General features: G+C 38.7%; 1 protein-coding gene across 1 annotated transcript in view; it reads left to right on the top strand.

Moving 5' to 3' along the window:
• Positions 1 to 14,209, top strand: part of ttc9b (tetratricopeptide repeat domain 9B) — a 46,484-nt gene extending 32,275 nt beyond the window's left edge. The window contains exons 2-3 of the mRNA XM_059331524.1: positions 8,179 to 8,361; positions 11,410 to 14,209. Coding sequence (XP_059187507.1) covers positions 8,179 to 8,361; positions 11,410 to 11,504 — 278 coding nt within the window. The 3' untranslated portion in view covers positions 11,505 to 14,209. The remainder of the gene's footprint in view (positions 1 to 8,178; positions 8,362 to 11,409) is intronic.
• Positions 14,210 to 17,681: the final 3,472 nt, after the last annotated feature.

Genomic DNA, 17,681 nt, shown 5'->3' with positions numbered 1-17,681 from the left:
AAAAAAAACAGCTAAAACAGAAGCTAAAATATAAAAAAAATTATTAAATTAAGAGTTACACTGTTATATAGTGTAACTCTAAGTTATATAGTTAAAAAAACATAAATAAATAATTTAGAAAAGCTGTAAACAGGTGAGTCTCCAACCTTGTTTTTAAAAAACTAAGAATTTCAGCAGACCTGCAGTTTTCTGGGAGTTGGTTCCAGATATACGGAGTATGGAAACAGAATGGAAGTAGCCAACAGAGGTGTAACACTCAATAGGTGTCATTCTGAATACACCACACTGTGTAAACACACTACCTGTGCTGTGTTTCCGCTGCATGCTCGACTCTATTTTTACTCCATTTAATTAATAATTATATGGTATAATTAAAATACCACAGCACTGTATTCTCACCTGATTGGAAAGCACTAGAGCGTGAAACTGCTGCATCTTCAAGATGACACTCGGAATCTAATCTAAACAGAGAAACATCTGGACTGGCACACTGTGGTATTCATAATGTGTCCAGTTTAGTGTACAGTGTCATTTTGTGGGCTGCCATTTCTTAAAAGTTTGGGTCAAGCAAATTTGTTTTAGTATTGACTGTAATTTGGCTTTTTAAAAATGGAGGTTTGTGCAGGATGTTCCACGCTAATGATGATTCTCTTTGAGCAATAAGTGGTTTGTTGTGTTTTAACTCCAACTTTTAATATTGGCTTGGAACCTTGACTGACGTGGTACCCAAAGTAAAAAAGTAACCGTACTTTCAACAACTTTTACTGATGGAAAACCAAAAAATACTGAGCAGAGTTGAGCCATATCATGCGTTGGAAAAACAGCATCATAAATACAGTATGTCCATGTCCCTGTATCTGAACAGCTCACCTTTATTTTTTTTAATTATATATTTCTGCGAACATGGTCTCACAGGAATCCGTGAAATAGCCACGGATTTCGCTTAACTCAAAATCCGTGGAATAGCCACGGAATCGCTAAAATTTCCGTGAAACTGACACGGATTTCGCTACAATGCAAGTTAATGACAGTCATATCCCGTGGCTATTCCATGGATATTTGTTCCTATTGGTTTGTTCCAAGTCACGTGACTTTCAAGGTCCCGGCGGTCAGAACGAAAAACATGGCGGACAGTTCTCTCATTTTTAGTGAAAAACTTTATATTTTGACTTAGTTTCTGCATAAAAATGGATTTTGATCACATTTCTAGCGAGAAATATATGTTTTATTTTCTAAATCTTCACTCAGTGAATGTACATAATCACTTTGTATGTTGGAATAGCCACAGGATATGACTGTCATTAACTTGCATTGCAGCAAAATCCGTGTCAGTTTCACAGAAATTTGAGTGATTCCTTGGCTATTCCACGGATTTTGAGTTAAGCGAATCCGTGGCTATTTCACGGATTCCTGTGAGACCAGGTTGAATTCTGCAGTGTAACTCTTAATTTAATAACTTTTATTATATTTTAGCTTCTGTTTTAGCTGGGTTTTTTTTTGTTTTTTAGTTTTCTCTTTCATTTTTTAAGGTTTTGTATTAATTTAAATTCAAAATTATTAAGTTTTCCTGCCCTTTGTCATGATGCTTCTGATGTCAACACACCCGCCAAATGTGACATCAATCGAATGAGTGTTTGTCAAGAAAATCGAAGGACATACAGACAGAGACTCTCTCCATTTTAGTTTCTGTGTATGTGCCTCTGCCCATGTCATTGTGTGTGTGTGTGTGTGTGTGTGTGTGTGTGTGTGTGTGTGTGTGCCAGCGAACTCTCTAACTGCATCATCAGCCATTAGCCCATTATGGACTGTAACTGAATCCTCTGAAAGCCGTCCATGCTGCAGGGCGATGATGGATGGATGGGTGAGGGAGGAGAGGAGTCATGTTGTAGCCGGACGGTTGTAAAAACAAATAGAGGAGTGGAGGAGTGGAGGAGTGGAGGAGTGGAGTGTGTAGAGATAGAGAGGTGGAGCAGAGACGGAGGGTATCCGAGGTGACTCCTACTGTACCGAGCTGACTTATGATGGCTGAAGACAGGAAACAGCTTCGACCTTGCTGCTCCGCTCTGAGTCATGAGCTCTCTGAAGATAAGAGGATCGCCAGGCGTGCTTTTGTTCTCCTCTCTATGAGTGTGTGTGTGTGTGTGTGTACGTCCATCTAATAATGATGGTATTCATTAAATCGTGTACATAAAGACTCAAATACTCACGAGGAAACAACCAAAAGCAGATACGACTCATCAGAGTCTTGTAAATGAAAATGATGCCTCTCTTTCAGTCCTTAATGGATGTTTTAACATATCAAAGCAGAAAAAATCACTAGTGGAAAAAAACTTCATTTGGCTGCTTTGCCTTTGGGGTCCTGGTATTGTGCGTGCTGACTCATGTCCTGTTAAGGGCGTTTACATGGAACATGTGAAACATTAGGACGTTCTGGATCATCAGACTGAGTCAACTCAACAGTTGGTAATGAACATGTGAGGGTTCTGCTGTATTTACCTGTTGGATCAAACTTAATGAAAAACAAAGTGACATCACCTCTATGAGGATTAACCCTTAATAGGGCACTCATTGAAATTCTTGCAAATTCCAAATTTCAACCCTAGAGAATATTGGAGGATATTACATACAGCCAGAATGTGTAAAAAAAGACATACGGACCCGGGGGAGAGGGGTCATATTTTGAGGAAAATGTTTACGAGATTAAAGTGGCAAATCAACGAGAACATTTTTTGCAGATTTATGAGATTTAAAGTGGTGAATCTGCGAGAAAAAAGTTGTTTTTCCCCACTTTTTTCTCGTAAATTTGCTACTTTTATTAGACATATTTGCCACTTTAAACCTCTTAAATCTGCTACTTTTTTTCTTGTAGATTTGCCACTTTAATCTAGTAAATTTGCAAAGTCATTGAAGAATAACTCTGTTTGTAAGACTGTTTCTTGCAGATTTTTTTCCTAAATTTTTCATTTTTACATTGGTATGCGATTTAGTTATGCAAGTTAATTTAATTTGCTCTGAAAAGACCTTTTTTCCAGCAGGAATCTCTAAATATATTCAGAGTAAGTATAATTAAGGAACTTGGACGTTTTGAACTAGAGCCCAACAGATATATATCAAAGATCTATCTGTATCTGTGTGTATGCTGTCCAGATATATAATGCAGAAAATGTTGTTTGGCGTGATTTAGAAATGGTGTTGGCCGTTATTTCTTTTAATTATTTTTTTAAATAGTCAGCAATTTTGTGTTTGAGAAAACAGCTCTCTGGGGTGTTACAGAGCACATAGTATTCTCTTAAAAAGGGGACAGAGATGTTGGTTTATTCATGATTTTGTAAATGTAATTGCACCTCCCTTCATTTTTATTGCATGTGAAGAAGCAAAGTTCAAATCTACAGCTGTGAGGCTGAAAGCAGTGAGTCAACACAAACACACACAATGAGCCAGACATTACAATACCAAAATACATTGATTGTTATTGAATTAGTCCGTCCCCTGATGTCCATTATGAATTATTTAGTGTTTTGCACTTGAGTTATAGACGATCAGAGCTTCTCCTGTACACTGTAAAAAACCTTTGTAGAAATTACAGTAAAACACTGTCAAATTGCATCAGAAATGAAAATGCATCGTAAAATGAAAAATTGTATATCACCGTATTAGACACTTTTAATTACCGTAAATCAAAGAATAGCACAAAACTTTTACTTTTACTGTCATAAACTGGAAGAAACACACAGTTTTGTGTGTAAAAATATAACATTTTCATGCAAAATTGATGGAGAAATACCATGATGTGCGAACAATAACCCTAAAAAATAACAGGATTATTCAGTCTAAATGACTTTTTGCTGATATTTACGTTTAAATTTAGAACTGAAAACCCACTCACTGTAATTTTTACGGTAAAGTTCTGGTAACCACAGCTGCCGGTATTTTTCCGTAAATTAAACAGATTATTTTTTACAGTGTAGGTTGTCAAATTAAACATTGTACATTACCGTAGTGAATACTTTAAATTACTGTAAATCAAAGAATATCATAAAACTTTAAATTCAACTGTTCTGGCAACCAAAGCTGCCGGTATTTTACCGTAAATTAAACAGATTTTTTTTTACAGTGTACACTGTAAAAAATGTCTGTAGATTTTACGGTGAAAAACTGCTAAACCATGACAGTAAAAGACCGTAAAATGATAAATGGGTTAATTCAGTTTCAGTAACAATTAAACACTGTAAATGTATATATCAGCTATTTTACAGGTTTTAAATTTAAAAAAAAAACATTACTCTCTTACTGTAAAATACATTGGCACCGTGTTTGTAACAAAAAGCATCACTGTAATTTTTGCATTTATTTTTTGTAAAAATACTTTTTCTCGCTGTTAAATGTACTAAACACCATATCTCTAACAGAAATATACTGTAATATTTAATGGTAAAATCTTCAATTTATGCAGCATTCATAAAGTATTTTCTTGTCACTTATATGTCAAATCTTTTGATGGAAAAACCTTTTATTTATGCTGTAAAAATTTGAATAAATGCAATCTTAAACGTGAAATCAACAGTTTCAATATCTTTTTACCGTAATATTAGAAAAAAGTTGCACCGTATTTATTACGGTAACGTTCTGGCAACCACAACTGCCAGTTTTTTACCGTAAAAACAACGTTGTTTTTTTTACAGTGTACTCTGAGGCTCCGGGGGGGGGGGGGGAGACAGGTAGAGCAGTAGTTCTCAACCTTTTTGAGTCGCGACCCCCAATTTAACATGCATGTTGTCCGAGACCCCCGCTCACTGAACACAATCTCACACGCACAGTTCAGATCACCGAAAAAAAGAAACAAAATGGCCAAAAAAAGGAAACAAAATGACCAAAAAGACACAAAATTACCAAAAAAGAAACAAAATTACCCAAAAAAGAAACAAAATCACCCAAAAAAAGACACAAAATGACAAAAAAAAGACACAAAATGACCAAAGAAAGGAAACTAAATGACCGAAAAAGACACAAATTGACCACAAAATGACCAAAAAAAGACACAAAATGACCAAAAAAGACTAAAACACATGAACACTTTAACACAGTGGAGACAGAGCTGACTTGCAAAATGATTTGGAGACCCCCAGAAATCATTTCGCGACCCCAATTGGGGTCCCGACCCCAAGGTTGAGAATAGCTGAGGTAGAGGACCACTAACTCCCCCCTCTTCTCCTCACCCGATAGTCTCCCACAGGTCTCACCTCTCTCCTCCTACATATAAACCTCCTCCTACTGCAGTCCTGCTCCTCATCCTGCCTCCCCTCCTCTCCCTCCTGACTCACCCTGCCTCCCAGCTAATAGAGCCTGACTCATGTTATTCACAGAGCCGTCTGTGTGTCAAGGGCAGACTCAGGGGGAGAGGGGAGGAGGAACGGGGGGTTAAAAAGGAGTCAGATCAGGGAGGGGAGGAGGAGGTACAAAGGAGGCGATGAAGGAAATTTATTTTTGATGTATCATCAGATTAAGACAGGCAGAGAGAGAAGGAGTGATGGAAAAAGAAGGAACAAGAAGAGTGGAAACAAAACCTCAAGTGCTCCTGATCACCAGAGGAAAAGTGATATCTGAGCCATCAGAGGGCATTTAAAAGCTTTGGTGGACTAAAAGCATGTGTGTGTGTGTGTGTGTGTGTGTTCTTGTTCTTCCTACATAGTGAGGACCAGAACACGTTTTTAACCAACAGAGCTAGGACATTTTTGCAAGTGAGGTCATTTCAGCCGGTCCTCACTTCTTTAAAGGTTTTTTTTTGAGATTTCAGACTTTGTTTTAAGGGTTAAAGGTTACATGATGATGATAATTAACTGAAACTGTATTGTGTGGTTACAAAACTAACTAAAATTATAGTGAAAATGTCCTTCGTTTTCGTCTTTGTCAACTTGTTTCATACATAATGAAGATGGATTAGACAAAGGAAATAAAGGCAAAATTTACTGTGACCTCTTTTAATCTCCCACCCAACAAATACCCCATTACAAAGAACTACAACTAACACTAAAACTAATAAATACTAAATTAAAACTAGCAAACTCACTCTAAAAACTCATTAAAACTAACTGAATTTGAAAACAAAAATTCACAAGAAAATTAAAACTAAAACTGATGAAAAATCCAAAACTATTATAACCTTGCAATGGAAATCACTGTTCCAATGAGGGTCCTCACAAAGATAGAAGTACAAGAATGTGTGTGTGTGTGTGTGTGTGTGTGTGTGTGTGTGTGTCTTTACTAATGAAGTTATTCTGATCTAAGCTGATCTCTGCTGAGAATCGCTGCAGCAAAGTGCTGCTGCAGCTCACATCCACAGTTTAGGATTGATGACAACGTTCCTGACTCTACGTTTCACTTTCAGGTGTTTTTAAGCTTGTGAAGAGCCGGTTTGTTCAGGTTTAGATCTCCTGGCCTCAGATCTGTACCTCACTGCTCACATCTCTTCCCAAAGGACTCCTGCGGGAGCTGTCGCCCATTAGATCTCTGCATCCTGCCCTCCTTCTCCTCCTTTCTCCTGCTGCACTCGCTGCTTACAGCCAGTGTTGGGGTCTTACCCCCCAAAAATAATGTTGCTTTTTATTTTAAGTAATGCATCATATTACCTATCTAATCTGGGATAAGAAATAATTTACATTTAGTCATTTAGCAGACGCTTTTAAAAGCAATCAAGGTAAAGTGCTAGTGAGGATTCTTTAAGGAGGACAAGGTTCCCTCTGAAGATTTGGGTCTTCAGGAGTTTTTTAAAGGTAGATAATTATAGTATATATCTGCCCAAAATGAAATAAAAATACACATTTTTCCTCTTCCTGTGGTGCCATATGGTTTTGGTGTTAGTTGGAGATATCGGTCGTAGAGATGTCAGCATTCTCTAAGGCAGCTATTCTCAACCTTGGGTTCCAGACCCCAATTGAGGTCGCGAGATGATTTCTGGGGGTCGCCAAATCATTTTGGAAGTCAGCTCTGTCTCCACTGTGTTAATGTGTTCATGTGTTAATGTGTTTTAGTCTTTTTGGTCATTTCATGTCTTTTTTTGGTCATTTTGTGTCTTCTTTTGGTTATTTTGTGTCTTTTTTGGTCATTTTGTGTCTTTTTTTGGTCATTTTGTGTCTTTTTTTGATAATTTTGTGGTCAATTTGTGTCTATTTTGGTCATTTTGTTTCCTTTTTTGGTCATTTTGTCTTTTTTGGCCATTTTGTGTCTTCTTTGGTCATTTTGTGTCTTTTTTTGGTCATTTTGTGTCTTCTTTGGTCATTTTGTGTCTTTTTTTGGTCATATTGTGTCTTTTTTGGTCATTTTGTATCTTTTTTTGGTCATTTTGTGTCTTTTTGTAGTTATTTTGTGCCTTTTTTGGTCATTTTGTTTCTTTTTAGGGCCATTTTGTGTCTTTTTTGGTCAATTTGTGTCTTTTTGTGGTCATTTTTTTGTCATTATGTGGTCATTTTTTTGTCATTATGTGGTCAATTTGAGTCCTTTCTTGCTTAATTTTATGTACTTTTTTTGGTCATTTTGGTCAGAGAGGTGTTTTAGTTGTTGTCTGCTTCATTATTTGTCCAAAATTCTACTACTGAACTAGAACTACTGATCTAAGGAACTAGAGGGCACTTGGTTTGTGTTGACAAAAGCACCAACAAAAAAAAGACCCAATTATTCAAGACAATTCACAGACCTTGTTATGAGCAGTAGAAAATATAAAGATAATAGTTAATAACACATCTTTAAGGTCAGCAGAGTAAGACTTAAACATCCTCAGTATTCATCATTCTCATGACGAGATTTTGTCCTTTTCTCCTGTTTTGCGTGTCGAGCTCAACAGGAAGTAGAGATATTACTCTCCTGCCTCGGGGCTCAAACCGCTCGCACGACTTTTTGTGTCTTCTCTACGCCCTGAGACATTTAGTATTTAGTTATTTATAGTCGGCTCACTGCCATCCTGAGGAAGAACTGTGGAGGCTAAGTTTCACTGCGACTCTATTAAAAGCCTCAGAGTGAGATGTCAGCAGAATGTCCCCATCTTTGTTTTACACTCATGGGATGTTTAAACTCTACTAAATGAGACTCGAGGCAGCAGTTTTAAATTAATCATCATTACAATGAATTTTTAAATGTTTTCAACTTACAAACTAACTAACTTGTTGGCTCTCTTCCTCCCTGCAGCGTGTCTGCTGCAGTCAGAGCTGGTGAACTACGAGAGGGTGAAGGAGTACTGTCTGAAGGTGCTGAGCCACCAGAGAGATCACTTCAAGGCCATGTACCGAGCCGGGATCGCCTTCTATCACCTGGGGGACTACGAGTGTGCCCTACGCTACCTGCGTGATGCCAAGAACCGTGAACCCACAGGTGAGATAAACTGCATTCATTCACACTCAGAGGTAGTTGCTGCATAGCCTCGATTTCATTTCTAACCTCCATCCAGTCTGGAAACCAGGGAGGTTTCTTAGCCCTGTTTTAGGATCCAATCACAGAGCGGGGAGGGACGGCAAGACGATGACGCGTACTACTCGAGAGATGGAAGCTTGTAGTTTTGTAGTTTTCTTACGGATCCAACATGGCTGCTGCAGACGCGAAACTCTCTTTAGCTGTAGATGGTGTTTTAAATAGTTTAGAGCGAAAGTTGATTTTAAAAGAAGAACAACGTTTGATTTTACACTCCTGTTTCACCACGAAAAAGGATGTTTTAGCCTTGCTTCAGACAGGATTTGGGAAAAGTCTAATCTAGTAATCTACCAACTAGCCCCGCTACTAGCGCCGCTACTAGCCCCGCTACTAGTGCCGCTACAAGCGCCTTTAGTTGTACCAGGCATTAAAATGCCACTTGAAGGTTCATTTTATTATTTTTAATTTTGACTACTTTTAGGCCAACATTATAATGCATGAATATAAGTTTTATGATTTGTCCCCCAGAATCTTATTCCTGACATCATGAAAAAGGCTTTGAGACACCATTTAGTTGTACTTGTTGGGATCTAAATGTGCGATTAAACAATTAACCGAAAAGAGAACACAAAGATGCTCATGAGGACTATGAAAAGAGACAAAACAAGCATAAAGAGAGCACAAAAAACAGCTACAAAGAGGAATGCAAAACAACTTCAAGAAGATGCACAACCTAGAGGCATAAAATTATCACAAAGAGACACAAAGCAGCAACAACAACAGCAAAAAAGCAATATCCTCAAGACCTAATAAACATATTGGAGGTTTTCTGATGCTCATAAAAAGAGCCAAGTAATCAAACAACATGAAACCCACAGTGTTTACATTTATATTTGCCTTCTCGCAGTCTTCTTCTTTGCTGCCTTTGTTGACACAGTGGAGTAGCATGGCACTGTGACCATAGGAACGTACTGTAGAGTTGTTTATCTGTCTTGAGTCTTGAGATAAACAAGATAGAGTAACAGAGATTGTGTTGTGCATGGGGAACACCCTACATTTCCCATAATGCACCTGAAGGCATCTTCTTTGTTAAGTGACGTCTTTCAAACTCCATAACTCCCATTATTCAATATATTCTATTCTTAAAATACTTTGTTTTGAAAAGGTGTCACTTGGCCGAATGCCTCAGATTCATTATATTATCATCAATACACCGATTATTTTTGAATGAAAGTTCCTCTTGTGGTTTAAATATTTAGTTGAAGACAAAGAGAGTCCTTCTGCAGATCTGAGGATGCACCAACTGGCAGGCAATCTGGTTCATTGTTCACTTCAATACTGAGCACAAAACAACCTAAATGTGTATTTAATCTCTCCTCATCCGCTCTGAAGTGACACCAACATTATCATCTCCTCAATATTTTCATAATACAAGTGTGACGTGAGCACGCCCTGACAAAAAAAACAGGAAATATGGTGAAAAATAGAGAAGAGAAACATGTGAGACAGAAACAGACACTGTGTGTGTGTGTGTGTGTGTGTGTGTGTGTGTGTGTGTGTGTGTGTGTGTGTGTGTCTGTGTGTGTGTGTGTGTGTTTTGAGAGCAGGTGGGCTGCAGATCTTCATGGGATTGTGAAATGTCAATGAAAAAAATAAATGAGTTTTATTTCTGGAATCAGAATCAGAAGTTCTTTATTGATCCTCGGGGCGAAATTGCTCTGTTACAGTTGCTGCGAGAGTATGAGAATAGAATAGAAGAAATTCTGTAAATAAATAAAGGTATAAAAGGCATGCTGCAATAAATATACACGAATATAAATACAAATGGAGGTCTTAAGTAAATAAAGATATGTACAAATAGAAATATGAAATATGAAACCAGGGAGACATTTTACTGTCATGAAAGAAGCCTAGGTAACGCTTTATATTAAGGTCCTTGTAATAACCATTAATTAACAAGTAATAAGGCCCTTGTAAGTCCTTACAAGATGCTTATTAACATTATTATGTGTTTATAAGCTTATATAAGTGTTAATAATGGCATTATAATACAGCTAATAGCAGGCTATAAGAGATTTATAAGCACTTCTTAAAAACTTGTTGACAGTTTGCAAATGCTTAAGAATATTAATAAAAGCCTCATGAGTATCTTATAATTGTTCATAATAGCATTACAAACACCCATGACCCACCCATTATGTCTTTGCCATGCCTTTATTAATCTTATTTTGTTTGCTTATTGATATTAAAATATACTTTATTGCTCATCTATTATAAGTTAACTATAAGTTAACTATGCTTTTTGCAACTACCGGATCTAAAGCGAGAACAATGCCTTATTACTTGTTAATGAATGGTTATTAAGGACCTTATTATAAAGCGTTACCGAAGCCTACATGTAGCTGCTTTACCACAAGAGGTTGCAGTTTGAAGCAACGATGTGACTCGTCTTCTGTTTTCAACCTCACTGCAAAAAAAGAAAAGTTGGGTGAACTCATAATTTCAAGGCAAACAAACTTCGATAAAATTTTAAGTTGGACAATTAAACTAAATATTTTAAGTTTTGTTTTTGAGTTTGCTCAACTCTGAATTTCTCTGGCACGATTGTAGCGCCGCTATGAATGTTAGCTAATGTTGTGACCACAATTTTGAGTTAGCATTGATACGCTAATGGCTACTCTTGTAGCTGTAACAAGCAGTGCCACTAGCATCAGTTAGCTGCTAGCTTTCGCTAATGACCGAATTTCCCAACAAAGAAATAAGAGTTATCAGAACTATTGTCCCTTGTTGTGAACCCCAACTTAAAGATATAAGTAACAACAACTCACCAACTTGTTTTTGAGCAGACAACTGGCTTCCTTTGTTGTGCTAACTTACATTATTGCCCTAAATGTCAGTAATTTATATTTCCAAGTTTTACCAACTTAAATCACTGTTTTAGGCCAAAAAATACAAGTTGGCTTTTTTGCAGTGCTTTCTGCCTCCAATCCGTTACATTTTGTCTCCATCCAGACACCAACGTGCTGCGGTACATCCAGCTGACGGAGATGAAGATGAGCAAGAGTTGTCAGCGGGAACGAGAGAGCGGCAAAGAGACCCAGGGCTGACCTTCGACCTTTTCACCCTCCTGACCCCACCTCGACCCTCCCTTCCTCCTCCTCTATCCTTCTCCTCCTGACAGCAGCACAGCCCGCAGACAGAAGGGACAAACCCAATCACCCGCCAGCGATGGATAAAAACGGGAGACATATCAAGCTCTGTCTGCATCCCCACCTCCTTTTACTCCTTTTCCCTTCTTCTTCTTCTTCTCCTTTTATCCCTCAGGTGCTGTGGTTCCCCTCCCTAGACGCAGACAGTTGAGCAAACATTAAAAAATAAATAAAAAAATGCTGTATTATACTCATACGAAACAGTCATCACGGTGGGATGAAAAAGGAGCTTCAAAACATACATATGAATAATGGACATTTGCGTGATTTAGTAAATGTTTTAAAGACATAAAATGCATTTTGTTTCTGCTCTCTTGCTCTCTCTCTTTTTCTCTCTGCCTTCTCTCTCTCTGTCTCCGAACATCGGGGGTTGGGAAGCTCGACCACACCGGGAGGAGGGCGGGGAGTGTGTGAACATGAGCGGAGGACAGTGAGGGGTGTGTGTGACACATATCAAGACCTTAGCCTAAATTGATTGTACATTGTACCCCAACAGGGCTCACTCAGGCCCCTTTACACAGACTACGGGACAGACTAGTACGGGAAAATCTTTCATTCAGTAGAGAAAACGCCTGCCTCTGTGCTTCATCTATCGCTCTACTGTCTCTCTTTTCTTTCCTGGAGGCCATGTATCTCAGTTCCTGGACTGTTTTTTCAATTCAAGGGCTAATTCAAGTGTTTGTAAACCGTTACTAGGGTTTTTAATTTGCTTTCGGTGTTTATCTCACTCAGTAGCATTTGATTCATGACAGCATCAGTGTCTCCTTGCTGTCATCAGGTGTGCTATTGTAGAAACTGGTGTGTCTTGAATCTGTTGTCCAAAGCCCCTCCTGGGTCATGTGTCGCTGTTGAGACTGTCGAAGCCCCTCCCTCCCTTCCTCCTTCCCTTCCTCCCTTCCTCCCTTCCTCCTTCCCCTTCTCTGTTCTCCCGTTAATGATGTCACAACGGAAAATAGCCAACCATCAACCGCTGTTGGCTAGATGGAAATCCACTTTAAAGTTTCACAGCGTGGAGAAAAAAAACACTTTAAAATTTCCAAACAGAGGTCCCACCTTTTATCGCTAATGCTGAAGCTTCCCAGACATCGATAACACACCGAGGAGACTCTGGGCAGCGTTAGTGCAGGGAAAACAATCACACACACATCTGTCCTGGCGGTCTAGACCGCCATCTTTGAGCACTCAGCTTTAGTGCACTTCAACAAGTGCCATTTGAGATTTCTTCCTCCTTTGATTTGTTGGTGGATAAATGTTTGAAAATGGTTCCAAACACAGAGCAGCATTAGCACTAGACAACACTACTGATGACATGGTTTGTGGATATCCACGGCTAGCAAAAGATACATAAATAATTTGCTTCTCTTGTGACTTGTGAAGCTGAATCATTGATAATGCAAATATTGCTTTTATGATAGCTTCACCACCAGGCTTAAATCTGCCTGCGCTGTTTTGCAGAAGGTTGGATTGACGATTTGTGAAAGCATGACCTGAATTTCCCTTCTCTCTGATGCCATGAAACCCAGTTTCCTCTTTCCCGTGTGCAAGCCCACCTCCTGCATGTAACGTGCGGCTCCAGAGAGTTACTTCAGATGTATGGGATAGGGATTATATCTGCTCTATTGCTTTCTGTCATGGCATGCTGCCACACTGTTCTTCTCATACCTCTAATTCATCCATTCTGCCCTTTATAAACACAGAGGGTGGTGACAGACTGTGATCACAGCAGAATAAAATCGGTATCTTGAGTAAAAAAATTAATCAGGGTCACCTTCTGCCTCAGACAAGATAAGAGGTAATTCCACTGCTTAAAATATTCTAAAAAAGATATGGAAGAGGAAATCAAAGAAAGATGCTGTTAACGATTTCCCCTCCCCATTTCTTCAGTGACCTGCTAGGAGGTAAATAGGGACCTAAGTGTGTCAATGGGACTCTGGAGAGACGGCACCATGCGTTGAGGGGACCGGCATGATTCAGAGGGGCTCCAGTGGAGGGAGAAGTAGGCCATCATCAGCCCCATAAAGCAGCTGCAGCTCTAAGTCACTCCGCAGCAGAGACACAACATTACTAACAGAAAAAGTTTAGAGAGCGTCTTCCTGTCTAACCAGGAAAAGTAAAGCATTTAGAGTTCCCGTATCTAGAACTAAGCGGCCCAGCTCAAAGGAACCTTACAGTGCGTGGGGGCCAAACAGTGTTTTCTTTCTCTGTATTCTTGGTGTTGTAGGAACAATATTCTCTTAAAGGAAAAGTTCAACATTTTGGGAAACATGCTAATACTTGAGCAAGTGCCCAATCGAAATATGCCTGTTCAGAAAGATGATAAATAAAGTGGATTGGATTGGAGTGGATGTACAAATAGAAATATGAAATATGAAACCAGGGAGACATTTTACTGTCATGAAAGAAGCCTAGGCAACGCTTTATAATAAGGTCCTTGTAATAACCATTAATTAATGTATGCTGATTGCTCAGCATACAGAAATGCTGGTAACAGCTTCACACTGGCCCTTTCTTGAGTCCTGAGTAAAACACCTGCCGTGATGTCGTTGCATCCAATCGCAATGCATCTTTTGTTAACAGTAAGCTATTTGGGACCGGACTATTCCCAGGGAAAAAAGCATTTATTCTGAAAGTTTTATTGCTGATACAATGTAAAAATGAATAGGAATCCCCTTTCAATACACTGATAATAAATATGTCCCCGACCTAAAGCACTCAAACTCAGCACTGATCTTCTTTCCTTGCGAGAAAATCAAAGGACAGACTTACATAAAGACAGGGGTGTTGCAATTCTCCAAACCCAGGTTTCAATTCCACTTGAATTTATTTTCTGCACTGTGTCAAGTGTGATATATTTTGGAACTGTGACACCCCCAGAGTGTCCTAACATTTAGTGAGATGAAGCTTCAGCCAGCAGCAGGTTAGCTCAGAAACCGCTCGCCTGACAAAATCCTCCTCCGGGCATCTCTAAGGCTCAGGAATGAACATGTATCGAATTTGTTTCTCTGCTGCAGCTGATGAAAAGTGATGATAAAATGAAAGATTTTTCCCAAAATGTTGAATTACTCCTTCAGCCCTTTATCAGGCAAGAACTATATTTGGTAACTTCAGGTAATATTTCGAGAAAAAAGTTGCAAATTTACTAGATTAAAGTGACAAATCTACAAGAAAAAAGTCGCAGATTTAAGAGATTTAAAGTGGCAAATCTGCGCAAAAAAAGTTGCAGATTTACGAGAAAAAAGTGGGAAAAAAGCATCTTTTTTCTCCCAGATTCACCACTTTAACCCTTAATAGGGCACTAATTGAAATACTTGCAAATTCCACATTTCAACCCTAGAGAATATTGGAGGATATTACATATAGCCAGAATGTGTAAAAAAACATACGAAAATAATATTTTGAGAAAAAAATTTACGAGATTAAAGTGGCAAATCTACGAGAAAAAAATGCGCAGATTTATGAGATTTAAAATGGTGAATCTGGGGGGGGGGAATTGCTTTTTCCCCACTTTTTTCTCGTAAATCTGCAACTTTTTTCACGGATATCCAAATTAAAAAATAAAAATTTTTTGAGAAAAAAGTTGCAAATTTACTAGGTTAAAGTGGCAGATCTACAAGAAAAAAAGTCACAGATTTAAGAGATCTAAAGTGGTAAATCTGCGTGGAAAAAAGTCACAGATTAACGAAGAAGTGGGGGAAAAAAAGCAACTTTTTTCTCGCAGATTCACCACTTTAAATCTCTTAAATCTGCAACTTTTTTTTCTTGTAGATTTGCCACTTTAATCTAGTAAATTTGCCACTTTTTTCTCGAAATATTACCTGAAGTTACCAAATATAGTTCTTTGCCTGATAAAGGGTTAAGTTATCTTACTGTTCCTTCATGGAGAAAACAACATGAAATCTTCAACAACATTGAGTGAAAAACATTTGGTCTCTCAGCTCTGGGTTGCTCTCCCACAGGAGATAAATCAACAAACAACTATGAAGAATAGCACCTGCAGGCTGGTCTCCATGGCTGCCTCACCCACGGGCCCCTCGGGGACAGGTCTCCTCCCATGGTCCTCTCTCCACGGCACCAGTCCACCATCTTGTTTTTGTCTGGCTGTGCTAAGTCATTCTAGCTCAACGTGTACGACGGCCGTCTAGGGACAACTAGCTGCACATAAAGCAGGTTCATTCTGTCTGATCGGCTCCTGATTCATGGCAGACTGACTCCCAGCCTGTCATTGTGAGCATAATCTGTGCAAATAGAGATAGAGACACTTGATCTCTGCATCAGTGTAGCTTTGAAAACAAACAACAAAAAGCACAACAACAAAAAAAAAAAAAGAGACGGAAAAGTCAAACTACAGTACTGGCTGTTATTTTTGCTCTTTTTTGCTTTGATGTCATTTGAGGTAAATGTTTGTCAAATGTCAGAGTAGTTTTTGTGAATATATGATACAAATGTACAAAAAAAAATCAAAAATGGAAATTTTATGGTTGTGAAAAGCTTTACTTTATGGAATTACTTTATCAACGGAAAAGAAAAGCAAGAGATAGAAAAGAGAATTTTACTAAAGCTCCCCCACAGAGCTGCTTTGTGACTGTGTATTTCTTGGTATTTCTGTTGATGACCCTTTTCGTCAAGGGATCCAGAAGTGGCTCAGACCGCCCCGCGTCCAAATGACCTTTGACCCGTAACGCAGGAGTGAACTCTGAGGAACTTGTTTCAGAGCAGAGCTGCTCCACAGACCTCCACCCTGCTGGTTTCTGTGGCCAAAGAGGGGAGAGAAAAGGACATGAAGCTGGGGACGACTGCGTTTTTGTCCCGCCTCGCTCCCAAGAGGCCTTTTTCCATTCGACATCCAAACATCACAGGCCTCCATCACTGGTTTTACTGAACTGCTAGCCCGGGAATGCACTATTGATTGGTAAATGAAGATTATGAATAAAGTTTCAAACAAAGAGGAAGGTTGTTGTTGTTGTGTGACCAGAAAAGAGTCCAAAAAGTTGGATAAAGGCTGAGAGGTTGATGTCACTTGACGTGAGTCAGCTGGTCGGAGCTGTGAACTGCAAGTTGTAAAATGAGAAAAATATAAATTTATCTGTAGCGTCAGAAAGAAGTGGCTGCTACTCAGCTACATTAGCTGCTTCTAACAGAACAAATCGAGGTTTATAGTGGTTAATCTATGCACCATGTTTTGGGAAGAAAGGAGAATAATATTGTATTTGCTCAAGGGCCGACCTCCAGGCCTGCATTCTTCCTAATGGCCAGCGGGGGGCGACTCCACTGGTTGCAAAAAGAAGTCCAGTTGTTTAGAAGTCTATGAGAAAATGAGTCTACTTCTTACTTGATTTATAACCTCAGTAAATATTTACCTAATGAGTTTATTGTCCTAATCAAAAGGTTAAAGTCTTTTTCATTCTGTAAATTGCGCTTTAATTAAGAAGTGAACTATGACCCTTTGTTGTCTTTATACTTAAGGACACCTTTCATTTTGCATGTTGCTAACCAGGCTAGCTAGCTAGTGCTAGCTGATGACTTTGATTCACCCTCTGGTCCAGATATGGTCACTTCTGGCCCTAAAAGATGGTGAATGCCAAAATTCCAAATTCAAGACTTTAAAACGATGGTCCACAATCAATGTGGCTTCATTCACACTCTTAGTTCTACTGCATTAATTTTATTATTATTTTTTACTATATTGCTTTCATATTATCACCTTTCAATGCTATTTTAAAGCGACATTCCTCCAATTAGAAAGTGTTAGAAAGTATTGAGACAATCCCTTCTGGACCTTTCAAGTCACTCAGTGTCATGTATTTGTAGATGTTCAAATGTTTTGTTTTTCTGAGCACTTTCAGGACTTCTTCTCATCCATGTTGGCTTAAATATTGAGTTCATGTTTTACCATGAAAACAGCTTAAAATTTAACAAAATAATCTCACTTCAAGGTCCAAAAATGAACCACTCTGGAGCTTTTGATCATATCAAATGATCTTCATCAGCAGATTAAGGTCACCCAGTGTCATGTATGAGCAGTTTAAGGGAGTGTTGTGCATGGGGAACACCTACATTTCCTATAATGCACCTGAA

This window comes from Centropristis striata, chromosome 4 (assembly GCF_030273125.1).
Source record: "Centropristis striata isolate RG_2023a ecotype Rhode Island chromosome 4, C.striata_1.0, whole genome shotgun sequence".
Lineage (NCBI taxonomy): Eukaryota > Metazoa > Chordata > Actinopteri > Perciformes > Serranidae > Centropristis > Centropristis striata.
The sequence above is the reverse complement of the archived record's forward strand: the minus strand, read 5'-3'. Positions and strand labels throughout refer to the sequence as shown.